The sequence below is a fragment of the Canis lupus genome, chromosome 16 (genome assembly GCF_003254725.2).
Source record: "Canis lupus dingo isolate Sandy chromosome 16, ASM325472v2, whole genome shotgun sequence".
NCBI lineage: Eukaryota > Metazoa > Chordata > Mammalia > Carnivora > Canidae > Canis > Canis lupus.
Genome location: NC_064258.1, coordinates 16,485,342 through 16,501,801, shown reverse-complemented (window position 1 = coordinate 16,501,801; position 16,460 = coordinate 16,485,342). Strand labels below are relative to the sequence as shown.

General features: G+C 47.5%; 1 protein-coding gene, 1 long non-coding RNA gene and 1 pseudogene across 13 annotated transcripts in view; 2 read left to right on the top strand and 1 right to left on the bottom strand.

Moving 5' to 3' along the window:
• Window positions 1–6,313, top strand: part of PRKAG2 (protein kinase AMP-activated non-catalytic subunit gamma 2) — a 264,514-nt gene extending 258,201 nt beyond the window's left edge. For all 12 annotated transcript variants that reach the window (XM_025452415.3, XM_025452404.3, XM_049094700.1 and 9 more), the window contains 2 exons: window positions 60–153; window positions 5,185–6,313. In XM_025452415.3, the coding sequence (XP_025308200.1) occupies window positions 60–153; window positions 5,185–5,216 (126 nt within the window). In that variant the 3' untranslated portion in view covers window positions 5,217–6,313. The remainder of the gene's footprint in view (window positions 1–59; window positions 154–5,184) is intronic.
• LOC125752621 (uncharacterized) lies at window positions 3,028–9,514 on the bottom strand. Its single transcript, XR_007402581.1, has 3 exons — window positions 9,308–9,514; window positions 4,675–4,829; window positions 3,028–3,632 (listed from the first exon to the last, which is right to left on the bottom strand). It is a non-coding gene; the product is annotated as an uncharacterized LOC125752621 (long non-coding RNA).
• A 270-nt stretch (window positions 9,515–9,784) lies between these two features.
• LOC118350923 (microtubule-associated protein RP/EB family member 1-like) lies at window positions 9,785–16,234 on the top strand (annotated as a pseudogene).
• The last annotated feature ends 226 nt before the right edge of the window (window positions 16,235–16,460 follow it).

Here is a 16,460-nt window from a genome sequence, read left to right as displayed (position 1 = left end):
AATATCCATCTTAGAACCTTCTGTAAACTTTGATATATGACCTGTTCTCTTGTTTGCAGGTCCATCGGCTGGTGGTAGTGAATGAAGCAGACAGCATTGTGGGTATTATCTCCCTGTCAGACATTCTGCAAGCCCTGATACTCACGCCTGCAGGTAGGTGTGCCGACTGCCGGCCCTCCCCTTAGGGTGCCCGATGGGCAGGGGGACGGGCAGGCGACCACTAGCAGCTGCTCCCCACTGCCCACATAAGATCTTGGCTTCATGTGCATTCCTCTGTAAACTGTGTTCATTTGCCGTATGGTTGTCCTTCGTAGCTCCACTGCTCTAGTTGGGTGAGAGAGACAAGTTTATAGAATGTACCCTTGGGAGCCTCCGGATTCTGTGCCAGAGTCACCTTTTCCATGAAAAAGCTAAGACATCTCTAGTTTTGATTTTTAGGATTACTACCTGGAAAACCTAGGAGGGAAATTCATCAGATGCTAACTATTGAAACCATCATCTACCCTTTAAAAAAAAAAAAAAAAAAAAACTAGTGTTTTGAGTATATACAACAAAAGACCTAAACCCAAACTTTTTTCCATTAATACTGTATTGGAAATTACATTAACTACAAAACAGCATTGGTGGCTACTCTCATCATCTGCCAAACCAACCCTGGAGCACGCACTCAGGCCACAGTGGACAGGGGAGGAGGGGGCTCCAGGAACGAGGGGCTGGCATCTCCTGTGTGCCGTGTTTAACAGTGACAGGTGGGCTGAAAGGTCCTAAAACCACCAGCCCTCTCTTTCTCCTCCCTGCTGCTCCCCTTTCCACCCCCATTAAGTACAAGCAGTCCAGCCTTGGGCCACACTGACCTGGGCCAAGATGTGCCAAGACCGCAGACCAAGTCACTTCTAAGAGTCCGGAGTATACATCAAACACTAAAGTGTGCATGTACCAGAGAATTCTTCTTGAGTTTGGAAATCAAACTGGCCAAGACTAGGTTTCAGTCTATGCTCATCTTGAATCCCTGCCACCAGCAAGAAACATCACAGCTGCCACATGAGAGCACCAAGGACGTAAGTCCAGTAGCCCAGCAGCACCTGGAGGTTGTCCATGGAATTGGAAACTCTGGAGATGGGGCCGTGTACAGTCCTTTTCAATCTCAGGTGGTAGGGAAACCGAAACTCAAAATAATCTTCATAATCATGAAATAGGGATAAAATGACTAAATGAATGTGAGGCTGTTGACAGCCTTATCTGTAATAACCTAAAACTGGAAATAACCCAAACACCTCACAGAAGCAGCAGATAGCCTTACAGTTGTTCTGTGGGTGCCCCACAGCATTGACCGTGAACCTCCATTGCTCTGTTCGACCTCACACACATGATAGCGAGCAGAGGAGCAAGACCAGTCCAGGGAGTGTGATGACGCTCACAACTTACACAGCTCCTTCCTGCACAGGGGGAAAGGCCTCCTCAAGAGCAGACTCCTTGCAGGCACACATAACCTGGCACCTTCAGGAAAACACCCCTTTCCTGGGCAGCAGGCCACGGCCGAGGCACATGTTGGCCCAGCAGCATCAGGGTGAATGTCGGCCCTCCTTTGTCTTGGGGCCAAGATTCCTTTTTTGCAAACTCGAGAGTAAACAAGTCAAGGTCTTTATCCTCTTTATGCCTACTGCCCCAGACCATAAGAATGAGAATGTTGGCTGGGACCCTTGGCTGGCTCAATCAGTGGAGCATCTGACTCTTGATCTCAACTTTGTGAGTTCAAGCCCCACACTGGTATAGAGATTACTTTAAAATAATTTTTTTTAAGTTTTTTCATTAGGGCACTGTGGTGGCTGGCTTAGTCCATGGGCATCTGCCTTTGGCTCAAGTCATGATTGCAGGGTTGTGGGATCGAGTCCTGCATTGGGCTCCCTGCTTTGCAGGAGTCTGCTTCTCCCTCTGCCCTTTTCCTCTGCTCATGACCTCCCTTCCTCTCTCAGATAATTAAATTTTTAAAAGTTTTTTTAATTTAAAAAAAAATGAGAATGTTGGGCTGGATGCATTTACATTTCCATCCACATTTGATATTTTAAAAATTCCAAGTCCCTAATACTCCTCTGTGGGGAGGAACCCTGTTCCACAGCCGGAATTTGAAATGTGCGTTACCATAGAAATAATGTTCTAAAGATAGTTGAATTAGAATTCTCTACAACATAGTGTGTAGAACACTATTTGGGAATATGCTCTGTGTTCCTAATAACTGCGTTATGAGTGAACATTTGGAGCAGAACTCTCCCGGAACTCAGATCAGCTCCTTCAGACGTTCACACACATGAGAGACGGTGCTGGGTAAGCATCAGGCGAGGAGTCCAGCCCGGTTCACCTGACTCCCTCATGCCCTCAGAGCTACCTGAGTGTGGGCAAGCTACTCACCTCGTGTAGCCCCTGCCCATGCAGCTATGGAGAAAGCAGGCTGCCACAGGCCCTGCATCCCTCCTGAGGTGCTCTGAGTTGAAACCAAAACCAGGCATGGATCCGTTTGTGCACGACAAGGCACCGCACCCTTGGGGAGCTGCACTGCTGGGTGGGTGTTTACAGACTAATTGGTAAGAAGCACTTTTAGAAAGTGTCCATCTTTACACGAATAAAAGATACCACCAGAGGTTATTCTTTTCCACAGCTGATGGCCACGGTCTTCCGTTAAGGATACTGAGTTGCTGTAATAAGAGTTTCTTTAGAAGTAGCTGCTGGAAGAACTTAGGCTGTCCAAACGAACCTAAGTATATGCACACACGTCACTAATGAGTACATAGTCTGATGGCAGGAGCTACTGCTTTTTTAGCTCCTTATTTTTATAGACCACTAATCTCTTTCAAAAATTTTCTTGTGCCTGAAGATAAAATAGAAGCTGCTGTGAGAAAAGTGGTAGCATTCCTACCAACCCGTTTGGAAATACGCCAGCCAGATATGAGTAGTTGTGAATGTGCAAATATCCATAAATATGTTTAATGCTTTTTAAAACATTTTTATGAGTATGTACAGGTGCACCTCAGAGATACTGTGGGTTTGGTTCCATTTGCATGAAAGCGAATATTGCAATAAAGTGGGCCCAAGGAATTTTAAAACTAGAACCTACACGCCTTCATCGAAAGACACTTTATTGCTGAAACCCGCTGACCGCCATCTGAGCTTTCAGCGAGTCCTGATCTTTCTGCTGGTGGAGGGTCTTGGCGCCGCCGGGGGCTGACCCATCAGGGTGGTGGGCGCTGGAGGCCGGGCGGCTGTGTCTCGTTTTATTCCTTAAAACAAGCCAACCGTGCAGTTTGCCGCATCGATGGCTCTCCCGGCACGGACGGTTTCCCTGCAGCCGGCGGTGCTGCTCGGTGGCACTGCACCCCCCGGAGAGCCGCCTTCAGAACAGTCCGTCCTCGGGCCCGGGGGCTGCACCAGCTAAGCTGCTGTCCTGCTCCCAATCCTTGGTTGTCGTTTCAACCGTCTTCACGGTGTGTCCACCAGGAAGAGGCCAACTCGGGAAACCACTTTCTTGGCTCGTCCCTGAGAAGCACCTGCTCGTCCGTTCACGTTTGGTGCTGAGCTCACAGCCATTCAGTCCCTCGGCTCCACTCCTCGTCCGGTTCTCTCGCTGTTTCTTCGTTGCTCTATTTCGAGAACACAGGCACAGTAGACTTAGCATCATCCTTAAGGACCCTGAGATTTTCAGAATGGTCACCGAGCACCAGCTTCAGCCTCGTCACCAGCTGCACTAGCCCCTCACGGGAGGGTCAGCCTGGCCTTGGAAGCCTCGGAGCCGGCACTGACCTCTCCTCTCCAGCTGTGAAAGTCCTAGCTGGCAGCTTCTTCCAGTAGAACCTGTTTCATCTACACTGAAAATGTGTTCAGTGCAGCACCCTCATTGGTTATCTTAGCTAGGTCTTCTGGAAAACCTGCTGCTTCACATTGCACTTCCGTGTCGTGGAGGTGGCTGCTTTCCTTACACCTCCCTAACCAGCCTCCCAGCCTCAGACTTTCCTTCTGCAGCTTCCTCCCCTCTCAGCCGTCCTAGAACTGAAGGGAGTCAGGGCCTTGCTCTGGATTAGGCTTTGGCCTAAGGAGACGTGTGTGATCTCCTGCTGTGATCTCCTGTCGGAACCACTGCCACTTTCTCCACACCAGCAGTAAGGCTGTTGCTCTTTCCTATTATTCATGAGTTCACTGGAGTAGCACTTTTTTTTAAAGTTGATTTAAGTAATCTTCTACACCCAGTGTGGGGTTCAAACTAATGACCCCAGGACCAAAGGTCGCTCTTCCTACTGAGCCAGCAGATGCCCCTGCAGTAGCACTTCTAATTTCCTTCAAGAATGTTTCCTTTCCAAAAAAAAAAAAAAAATGTTTCCTTTCATACAACTTGGCTCACTGTTTGGTAAAAGAGGCCTGGCTTTCCACATGGCTCACACCAAACTTAATCACTTCTAGCTTTTGATATAAACTAAAAGATGTGCAACTGACTGTTCTTTTCACTTGAACATTTAGGGGCCACTATAGGGTTGTTAACTGAGGGAGGCCCAGGGAAAGGGAGAGAGATGGATAGCAGCTAGTCAGTGGAGCACTCAGAACACACACATTTATTAAGCTGCTCTCTTATATGTGTGTGGTACGTGGTGACAACAAACAACCACAATAGTAACATCAAAGATCACTCACTGAGAGGCAGCCTGGGTGGTTCAGTTGGTCAAGCTCAGGTCTTGATCTCATGGATGGTGGGATCAGGTCCGGCGTCAGGTTCCATGCTCAGCAAGGATTCTACTTGAAAGCTTCCCTCTGCCCCTCTCCTCTCTTCCCCTTGCCTCTTTCTCTCTCTCAAGATTCAAAAAAAAAAAAGTCACTGATAACAGGTATAATAATGAAAAACAGGTATAATAATGAAACAGCTTGAAACACTGTGAGAATTCCCAGAATGTGACAGGCACAGAACAAATGCTTCAGAAGTTGAGCTGCTGTGACTGCAGGTGGGGGTGAGGAGCTTGGAGCCACCTGCTCGTTTCCCATCCCCACCTCCAACATCTAGAACATTCTCTCTCCTAAGGCACTGCAGAACCCAGGGAAGACCACCAAGGAGGAGGCGGAGCACCACTCCTGCTGGGTGTAGGACAGGCCCAGCTGCAACATATTTTTACGTTGCTTTGACACTTTCATTTCTCCATCTACCAACAGGTGCCAAACAGAAGGAGGCAGAAACAGAATGACCACTGTGAGTGGAGCAGCCCTTGGAGGAGAACTTGAACAGATTCGGGGTCACGCTTTGCCTCATGAACACGGACCGTGACAGAGACAGTAAAATGGCTAAGAATGTATATCAGGGTTTAGTGATGGGTATTTTTTCCAGTGATATTGAAACTGAGCATAAGAAACAGAGTTTATGTGTTTGAAGATTCAGGCTTGCGTTAAAGACTGTTTTCAGACGTTTGTCTGAACGATTTCAAATGCTGTATGTTATTAAAGTGCACTGTGTCCTGAAATTCTTATTACTTTTCATTTCAAAGAATTCACTGGTCTGTAACAGGTAATATGACATAAGGCGAGTGCATGGCCTATTCAGACCTAGTGCCTTATGTCAGAACACGCGATATGTCACCATTGCGGCCCGTGGCAGCTGGAGCCACACGGTGCTGGGGCGTGAGCGTCTTTGGACCTTTACCAAATCAGTTTGTTTCCATTAGATTTGTCGAACAGTTGTGATTTGGATATAAATAATTACTTTATAAAACTTTAACGACAGTTTTATGTTTAAGTGTCTGTTCTGAACTATAATATAAACAAAACTGCTTTACAACAGCTTTATTTATTTCTACTTTCATGCAGTTTTTTACACATTGTGGTGGGTAAGCTTCACCACACCCATCAATAAACCATTGGTTGTTATTTTTAAATGGCAAATTTCTCATTTAAGTTTGGATCTGGAAAGGACAGGACTTCTCAAATAGCCACTGTTAGGTTTTAAAGGGTGAAGTTTCTGAAAAGCACGTGTGGAGAGCTGTTCTGTGAGACTGAAACCAGGCAGCGGGTGTGAGGAAACAAAAGTGCCGGGAAGATGTCTATTTTTTTCTTGTGTATTGAAATGTAAAATCATAATGTTTGTATGATTGCTGATGCGATTGTTTTTGTAAATTTTATTGTGGCATATACAGTATTGTCATATGATTGAAAAGAAACACAACGTTTCCTAATGTAAGTGCTCTGAAAATGTCGACACTGTATATATATGAGTATAGTTTGATTTTTTTTTTTGTTTGGGGTTTTTTTTTTGGCAGATTGAAAAATTAAAATAAATCTTACTATCGACCATTTTGTTAAAGTTCTTTAAAACACCATGTATTTCGGGGATCCCTGGGTGGCGCAGCGGTTTGGCGCCTGCCTTTGGCCCAAGGCGCGATCCTGGAGACCCGGGATCGAATCCCACGTCGGGCTCCCGGTGTATGGAGCCTGCTTCTCCCTCTGCCTGTGTCTCTGCCTCTCTCTCTCTCTCTTTCTCTCTCTGTGTGACTATCATAAATAAATAAAAATTTAAAAAAAATAAAATAAAACACCATGTATTTCAACACACATTAATTAAAAACCTATATGCTGTTTCCCACTTAGATGTTTCTCCCCAAATGAAGAATATGAATTCTCATTTTCCTGTTTCCATCATCAGAAAAGAACCCTTAATGACTTGATTCATAAACTTTATCACTCTCCATTATTAAATAGAACGTATTTAATTAAAAATTGATGTGCACATTTTCTTGTGCCCAGCCATCAACTTCTTTTATTTCCTACTAGGACAAATAGAGAGCATATGAGTCTGTTTTCCCAGACAAACAACTATGGTTGTGACTTAGGTAATAGTTGAGAGAAAAGGAAAAAAGGCACAAAGCTACCAAACACAGTGTTGCAACTCAAAACATCTGTTTGCCATCCAGCCCAGGTCTGTGTAGCACACACGCGTGGGGACTACACCATGAGCAGGTGTATTCTGTATGTATGTGTTCAGAAAACAACTTGGGGCCATTTACAAAGCAATGTGTTAACCCTTTCTCCTCCCCACACACCTGCAAGCCTTCGGTGCATCAGCTTGAGTGGAATGGCCACTTCTCAGACAAAGGGCTGCTCTCTGGGAGGCTTTTCCAGCCAGCGATAAAAAACTGGGTTCTAGTGAGTGTCCTCTCGGTGAAAACTGGCACTTCAGCCAGATGCAGAAAGGATTCTACAGGAAAAGCTTCAGCTTGGGAGAAAGCACCTCACTGGCTGAGCATGCAGCTCCCTTCTCTCCCAGGGCTCACAAGCAGGCGACCCTGGCCCAAGGGGCTCCCTGTGGCACCAGCTCTGCCCGCCCCACTGGGGCCTTCACACTGTGGGGGAGCTCACCGCGCCCCAAGGCTCCTGAACCAACGAGTGACAAAAGCAAGAGCAGATCGTTCCACACATGGAGGGCATCCGTTGTTTTACGTCCCAAATCTCTAAGAAAATTTAACAGGCTTGTTGACCCGATAACCTTTTTTGATTCTCCTACAGAAATCCTTCCAGAGAGGGAAGCCCATACTGCAAGTCAGAGCAGTGTTTCCGACGCCTGCATGTGCAGACACACTCCTCTTAAATCACTGGTTCACCAGGAGAGATTTGGGACCCTAGGGGACATCTGGCAAAGTGGAGACCTTTTTGGTTGTCACCACTAGAGGTGAGGAGATGGGTGTGCACTGGCCTCTGGTGGGTGGAGGCTACAGAGGATGCCCTCCCCCGCCCCATGACATACAGTATCCAGCTCAATATGTAAGTAGTGAGGTTAGACACTTTGCCCTAAACAATTAGAATCTTCTGGGTATTTTGGTTACATTTGCTACTTCCTTACTGGATCCATCTGTGTTTGGGGAAAAAACATTCAGCAGGCAGCCTTTCTGGGAAGGGAGACAAAATAATCCACAGGTAGGTTCCACAGAATTTATTTCCAAAGCTCTTTGACCAAAAAGAGAATTTTGCTTTGCATAATAGCACTCTCGGGAGAAAATTGCAACCCATGGGGAAATACTTGAAAAGTAAGTTTCACTGTCATTTTCATAAGGAAATCTAGAACAGGTTCCACATGTTTTTCACATAAAATTCCTGATAAAACTGGCATAGTTGTAAGTCTATGTAAGGAGCATACTTAAGACACATTCATAGGAAACCCCTAAAATCCCCTCACATTGTGGATATAGCCCGATCTTACTTCTTGGACTTAACACACTGCACAGAATGTACCTTAGATGCCGACCAGAGCGAGGACATGGTACGATTATCACTTGGCTCTCAAAGATCCTGAAGATCCTTCCTACAGGGAGGTCGGAGAAAAGCCAGGTACCTACTTCCTTCTAGACACTTGCGTGCTGGCAACGCTGCGGACCTCCACCTCCAAGGGACTCGAAGATGCGAACCGGAAGGCTCACAGAAACACTGCTCTGACCAAGAATGGGCTTCCCTCTCCCGAAATCCCACATCACAATCACCTGCTCTCTTTTGAGACCAGAGCCTAAAGGGGCACCTGCTTCCAGTAGCTAGAGATGCAGGATTGGTCCCACGCATCACAGGAGCTCCTGGCCCCTCCCAGTGCTCCAGGCCAATGGGAGAGTCCCCACCACGACAGTCCCAGCACGCAGGAAACCCCGCCACAGGTCACTGGTGCCCATTTGCCACAGGCCGAGAGCCACCTCCCGTATGCCAGCCACCCTTCCTCCCACCCCAGGGACAAGTGCTCTGACCTCCTCCAGGCACAGAAGCTCTCCCTCCTAGCCCAGCGCACACGCCTGTGCCCGAAGGCCCAGGTTCCTCCCTTCCTTCATACCTCCTCCAAACTGTGTATTTGAGCCTCAGGAGACTGAAGAAATGGCCCAAAGCCAAGCCTTGGGCTGCTTGTGGCCACAGGCTCAGCTCTAAAGACTCAGTGGGACCTCCAACTGCCACCAGGCGGCCTGACGACCTCCAGGTCGGCATGGATCTGAGGATGGAGAGCTCCCCCTGCCCGTGGCACAGGCGCACCCGAGGCCCTCTCCAGTGTGGCAGCCCCCTGAATATGCTCCCTGGCCAACGAGGCCACCCGGGCTGTGGTGTCACCTCCCTTCTGGCCGCAAGGCCTGGCCGGGGGGGATGGGGAGAGGGCCGCCCTCAGGAACCGGAACCTCTCTTCCTCTCATCTCCCTGCTCCGAAACCAGCAGGGGCCCCTCAGTGGGGACCAGGCCCCCGCCGCCTTCTCCACCCGCACGCCCCCGGCCAGGCCTTGCCCGCGTGCCCACCGGCCTGACTGGTCCCCACCTCCCTTCCCACCTGCAGATGTTCAGCTGCTCTCTCCAGGCCCGAGTCACACGCCGCGGCACCACGGAGGCCCCCAGGACTCCCAGGACTCTCCACGGCCCACGGACGACGGCCTCCCGACGGCCCGTTCCACCCTGCTCCTTCCTGGACAGCGGACGGTGGCGCCCAGGGTCAGATGCGATTCTCAGCACCGCCGTGCACACCAGGAAACTGCTGGAAAATCCCCTTCCTGGCCTGGCCCTTCCCTGGGCACTGTTAAAGAGATGGACAAATGCGTGCGTGCGCGCGTCCTGTTACCTGTAAGGCTTCTCCCTGAGCGCCGGAGGGCCCCAAGTGTTAGTGGCCGGCGTTGTCCTCACTGTGTCCCTCAACTGGCTCCTACTCATCCGCACACTCTTACTCGGGCTCATCTCTGGGCCTGAGGGGTGCGTCGTGAACGTCTGTCCAATGTTTGATGATGAGTGGTTGGACAAGGCCAGGACATCAACGATGATCGAAGATCGTGAGGCTGGTGACGTGCCCAATCACCCGAACCTGTTCCCCTAAGTGGCCAGGGGACCTGCTAAAGGTGAAGAGACGCCACAGAACATGGAGTGTCCTCCAGAAATTCAGGGGCGGCCGTCTCTACCTTAAGCCTTCATATTTGAGTTCTGACACAGGGATTCCAGAAGACAAGACAATGCTGAAGGCAGGCTCCGGAGGGCGAGCGCCCTGCTCCTGTTCTAACGAGGGGCCGTGCACACCCATGGTCGCAAGGTCTCGGGGCGGGGGGTGGGGGGGGGTGGGGTGCGGCGGGGCTGCCCCAGGTGGTTGAGGTGCCAGGGGCTGCCAGGCAGAGCATGAACAGCACGAGGGACAAGCTCCCTCCCCTGGGGAGGAGAATGGAGAAAAAGCAACACCGGCTCCAGGGAGCTGGGAGTGGATAAGAGCAGAGAGACATGCACCAAGACAGCCCCTCCAAGGCGCAGAGGATCAGATGAGCTCATCCCTGAACTTCTTAAAATCCAGAAGCAGCCATTCCATGATATTTTGAGAATTCCCATGTACTGTCTGTTTTGTGTCTTGTCTCCTTTATAACAGCTGAAACAATTTCCAGAAACTTCCAAAAAAAAAAAAAAAGTGCCATTTGAGGAACAGCCTTTGGGATAACTCCCAATCAGAAGTGGCAGGAGGGGGAATCCCTGGGTGGCTCAGCGGTTTAGTGCCTGCCTTTGGCCTAGGGCGTGGTCCTGGAGTCCCAGGATCGAGTACCGCATCGGGCTCCCGGCGTGGAGCCTGCTTTTCCCTCCTCCTGTGTCTCTGCCTCTCTCTCTCTCTATGTCTATCATAAATAAATAAATAAATATTTATTAAAAAAAAAAAAAAAAAAAGAAGTGGCAAGAGGAAGGAGGGGGCAGGTGGGTGATCCCTGGTCGGGAGATTGCCAGGAAACCAGCCTGGAATGGCAAAATCCCTGTTACTTCTCAGGACCCCATCAAAGAGAAGACTTGTCTCATGTGGATCAATTAGAATTCAATATTAATTTATTTAACAACTACTTTGCTGTGCACCAAGAACCTACCATGGGCCTGCTGGGCACTATCCACGGGGTCTGGGCCACGTCTGCCAACATGACAGACCTCTCCCCTCAGGAGCTTACACTCTAGTGTGCAAGCAGAAAAAAGTAGAGCAACATCACAGAATCTTAAGTTCCAGCTATTTCCTCTTCCCGGAACGGCCCCCCGGCCCCCACCCCAGACTTCAGCTCAGCCACCTCCCTCACCACCTTCAAATCTCACTGAGATCTCACTTTCTGGATGAGGCCTATCTTGCCCACATTCTATTAATAATTACTAGCGCTACAAATAACAACAATGCACAGGAAAAGAAGGGGGGAGGAGAAGCTATAAACTATTGAGTGCTTTTCCTGCCAGGCACTTTCCGGGGCCGGCACACGTGGTCTCGGATCCTCACACAGCATCTGAGGTAGTCGGTGTCGGCACAGAAGTGGAAACCTGGGGAACGCCTGGGTGGCTCAGTGGTTGAGCATCTGCCTTTGGCTCAGGTTGTGATCCCAGGTTCCTGGGATCATCCCTCCGGGGAGTCTGCTTCTCCCTCTGCCTATGTCTCTGCCTATCTCTGTGTTTCTCTCATGAATAGATAAAATATTTTAGGGAAAAAAAAAAGTGGTAACCTGGCCAAGCTGGTACCACTTGGAATTTGAGGACTTTGGGACTTGATAACAGGCCTCCTTCCAAAGCCCGTGCTCTTAACCCCAGTTCTAAACAGCTACTGTGGGTTGAGTTGTGTTCCCAAAAAAGATTTGCTGAAGTCTTCACCCCCAGTGCCTGAGAACGTGGCCTTAACTGGAAACAGGGTCGCTGCAGATGTGATCAAGCTCAGTGAGGTCACACTGGAGTAGGGAGGGCCCTTCTCCAACAACTGTGTCCCTTTAAGGAGAGGACACACCAGGAGAAGGCCCTGTGACTACAAGAGCAGACTGGTTGGTGTGACAAAGCTAGGTACCGAGGAGGTGCTTGAAATGTTCCATAATAAAAAGAGGTTTTAAAAACTTTACAAAACATTTTTTACAGAAGTAAGCCATTTGCTTTCTTTTTAAAAATAACTTTATCTTAACGTAGACACAAAATCAAAGTTCACGAAAGGAAGGGCGCCTGGGTGGCTCAGTTGGTTAAGCATCATGACTTTCGGCTCAGGTCATGATCTCAAGGTCCTGGAATCGAGTTCCACATCAGACTCCCCGCTCAGCAGACAGTCTGCTTCTCTCTCTGCCCCTCCCCCGGCTTGTGTGTGCTCTCTCAAATAAATAAATAAATAAATAAATGAAAAATGAAATATACAAAAGGAAAGATACAACAGAAAATAAAAAGCAGACATGAGGTTTCTCAAATGGCGACAGAGGTTCATCTTCTGGTACCCTGAAACCATTTGCTAGAAATAGGGCGCGCTACTATTATTAGCACATTGAAAGGAAAGTTGTCTTCAAAAGTAACCATATAATAGACTGCAAACATCTTAACACACTTAGTGATGAATAATTAAGATTTGTTCATTATACTTGTGCACCTGATGGTTCTATTTATCATACTATAAATTAGTTGACCCAAATGCTATTTTTTGAAATAAGCTTTTTTAAGAAGGGTAAACAGTTTTTAAAAGAGAACAGCAAAAAAAAAAAAAAAAAAAAAAAAAAAAAGAGAACAGCGTGTACTTTCTTCTATTATTTGCAAATTGCCTGGAGGAAGAGTGGTCCCCACCTCGGTTGGTGAAGCTGATAGTGTGAGCCAGTGGGGAGCACAGCCTGCAGCGCAGGGAAGTGACAGGGCGGCCTCCCCATAGAAGTGTCCTCCATCCTCCGCATCTTTGAACCCTCCTGTAGACTCGGTTTTCAGGGGACAGTCACTGAGTCAAGGAACACTGACCTGGGGGGCAGCCCTGCTCCCCCTAACCTCTCGCTCAGGTCTCTGTGAGGCACCAACCCCCCGCAGGAGCCCCTCACCATCCATTCCTCCGGCTGCCCGGCCTCCTCATCCTGACTCCACTGTCCATGCCAGACACTACCAACCCCCACCCTTGTCCTCCAGGAAAGCGCCCCTCCCCCCGGCCAGCCCCCACCCTGGGCACCTCTCCATCCGGCATGGTCCTGACTGATCCCTACCCTGACAACCCCCCAGGGCCTTGCCACCCCTCCCTATAGGGCCCTGGCGGGCCCCCAGCTGTCACTTCTTCATGTGTTTAGTCTTCCATCATCTACCATTAATTTATCTTCAAATTCTTTGCAAGAAACGCTAGTCTCCTCACCCTGAGTTCAAAATCATGAGGTAACCCATCTGTTCCCATTTTCTTTTTTTTTTTTTAAGATTTGTTTATTTATGATAGACATAGAGAGAGAGAGAGAGGCAGAGACACAGGAGGAGGGAGAAGCAGGCTCCATGCAGGGAGCCCGACGTGGGACTCCATCCCGGGACTCCAGGATCGCGCCCTGAGCCAAAGGCAAGCGCCAAACCGCTGAGCCACCCAGGGATCCCCTGTTCCCATTTTCTTAAAGGTATCACTCACGAGCCTTGCTGTCCTCCTGCGTCCATCAGCACTAATGACTTCTAGACCTGCTGCCCGGCCACATGCTTGTCGATTTCATTCTTTCAAAAACCAGCATTTTACTTTGTTAATATTTGTTTTCTGTACCTTTCACTTCAGCTCTTTATTTTTCCTTCTTTCTGCTTTCCTTCAGTTTATTACTTTCTTCTCCTAACTTCTTAAATGGGTCATTAAGCTCAGCAATGTTCAGCCTTTTTGTTGTTGTTGTTCTAATGTAAGCATTTAAGGTTAACTTTTTCCCTTTTATGGCATCCCATATACTTCCATTTGTAGCATTTTTGCTGTCAGCTTAAACAGTTTCTAAATTTATGATTTCTTGTTGACCCATGAATTATGCAGAAGTATATCTCCTACCTTCCAAATGCATAGGGTTCTCTATGTTCTGTTATTGATTTCTAACTTGATTGCATTGTGGTCAGAGAATGTGGTCAATAGGAGTTCTTGGAAATGTGTTGATGCTTGCTTTATGACCCTCTACATGCTCAATATCCATAAATGGCTTATCCCCATCTGAAAGAATGTGTATCCCTTTTCATTTGTTGAGACCATCCATCCTTACTAATTGTTAAAGATGATTTCACCTGGGTCACCTGGGTGGCTCAGTGGTTGAGCATCTGCCTTTGGCTCAGGTAGTGATCCTGGGGTCCGGGGATCAAGTCCCCCATTGGGCTCCCTGCAGGAAGCCTGCTTCTCCCTCTGCCTCTCTCTCTATGTCTCTCATGAATAAATAAATAAAATATTTAAAAATAAAAATAAGGGCAGCCGGGTGACTCAGCGGTTTAGTGCCTGCCTTCGGCCCAGGGTGTGATCCCAGAGAGTCCCATGTCGGGCTCCCTGCATGGAGCCTGCTTCTCCCTCTGCCTGTGTCTCTCTCTTTCTCTCTCTGTGTTTCTTTCATGAATAAATAAATAAAATCTTTTAAAAAGTAAATAAAAATAAATAAATAAAATAAAAATAAAAATGATTTCACCAATCCACTACTAAAAGGTATTAAGGTATCTTATATGATGTCAATTTCTCTTTGCAATTCTGTCAAGTTTTGCCCAACATATTTTTGCATAAACAAATGTTACTGGTCATGTAAAAGTTTAGAACTGTAATATGTTCCCGGTGCACAAAACCTTTCATCATCATTTAGAGATTCTCTGTCCACAGAGAATCCACTTAAAAACCTATTTTGGAAAAAAATTTTTTAAAAAAATTTTTTTAAAGATTTTATATATTTATTCATGACAGACACACAGAGAGGATCATGCCCTGGGCTAAACGCAGACGCTAAACCACTGAGCTACCCAGGGATCCTCCAGAAAAAAATTAGAAATTTAAAAAATAAAACTATTTTGGGTCGGGCGATTTGAACGAGATGAAGATGGGACCAAAGCCGGGCACAGGCAGTGGACACGGTCCTGCTGAGAGCCGAAGTCCATCACCAGTGATAACCTAAGTCAACATGACATGCTGGCCTGCATCAATGAGTCTCTGCAGCTAAATCTGACAAAAATCGAACAGTTGTGCTCAGGGGCTGCCTATTGTCGTTTATGAATATGCTTTTCCCTGGCTCCATTGCCTTGAAGAAAGTGAAAATTCCAGGCTAAACTAGAGCATGAACACATCCAGAACTTCACAATACTACAAGCAGGATTTAAGAGAATGGGTGTTGACAAAATAATTCCTGTGGACAAATTAGTAAAGGGAAAGTTTCAGGACAATTTTGAATTTGTTCAATGGTTCAAGAAGTTTTTTTGATGCAAGCTATAATGGAAAAGACTATGACACTGTAGCTGCCAGACAAAGTCAAGAAACTGCAGTGGGCAGCCCGGGTGGCTCAGCAGTTTAGTGCCACCTTCAGCCCAGGGCCTGATCCTGGAGACCTGGGATCGAGTCCCGTGTCAGGCTCCCAGCATGGAGCCTGCTTCTCCCTCTGCCTGTGTCTCTGCCTCTCTCTCTCTCTCTCTCTCTCTCTCTCTGCCTCTCATGAATAAATAAATAAAATATTTAAAAAATAAAATAAAAGAAAAGAAAAAGAAAAAGAAACCGCAGTGGCTCCCTCCCTTGTTGCTCCAGCTCTGAACAAACCAAAGAAACCTCTTGGCTCCTGCAGTGCAGCTCCACAGAGGCCCACTGCAACCCCTAAGACTAGCCTGGGTATGGTGCAAAAGAATCCTGGTGTGGGCAACGAGGATGACAAAGCAGCTGAATTGATGAAGCAGGTCAATGTATTGAAACTTTGCCGTTGAAGACTTGGAGAAAGAGAGAGAGGTCTACTTTGGAAAGCTAAGAAACATTGAATTGATTTGCCAGGAGAATGAAGGGGAAAACAATCCTGTATTGCAGAGGATCATGGACATTCTCTATGCCACAGATAAAGGCTTTGTGATACCTGATGAAGGGGGCCCCAGGAGGAACAAGAAAAGTATTAACAGCCTGGACCAGCAGAGCAACATCTGAATTCTTCACTCCAAATCATGTGCTTAACTGTAAAATACCCCCTTTTATTATTCTTAGAGGACTCACGGGTTTCTTTTCATGAGCAAACAGTACCTCTTCTAAAAGTGCACTTTGCAGGAGTTCCACCCCTTTTCCAATGAGTTTGAGTTAGGAGCTTTTTCCCTGGAGCAGAGTAGTATTAACATCTAGCTGGGTCACCTGGGGAACAGAGAGGCTGACCATGGGGCTCACCATGTGGACGCTGGTAACACTGCTGGAGAAGGTGCTTTTATGTCATACACTGAGGTGGAGTCCTCAGTAGAGAAATGTAAAGACTGATTTGAATTTTAAGCTAATGTGAAATCTTGGCAGAGAATGTTTTAATAAACGAATGCCTTAAGGGTATTTAAAATATGCTTCTGGGCAGCCCAGGTGGCTCAGCGGTTTAGCGCCACCTTTAGCCCAGGGCAGGATCCTGGAGAACCCCAATCGAGTCCCACTTCAGGCTCCCTGCATGGAGCCTGCTTCTCCCTCTGCCTGTGTCTCTACCTCATTCTCTCTGTGTGTGTGTGTCTCTCACGAATAAATAAATAAAATCTTAAAAAAAAAAAGAAAAACATTTAAAACAATAAATAAATGA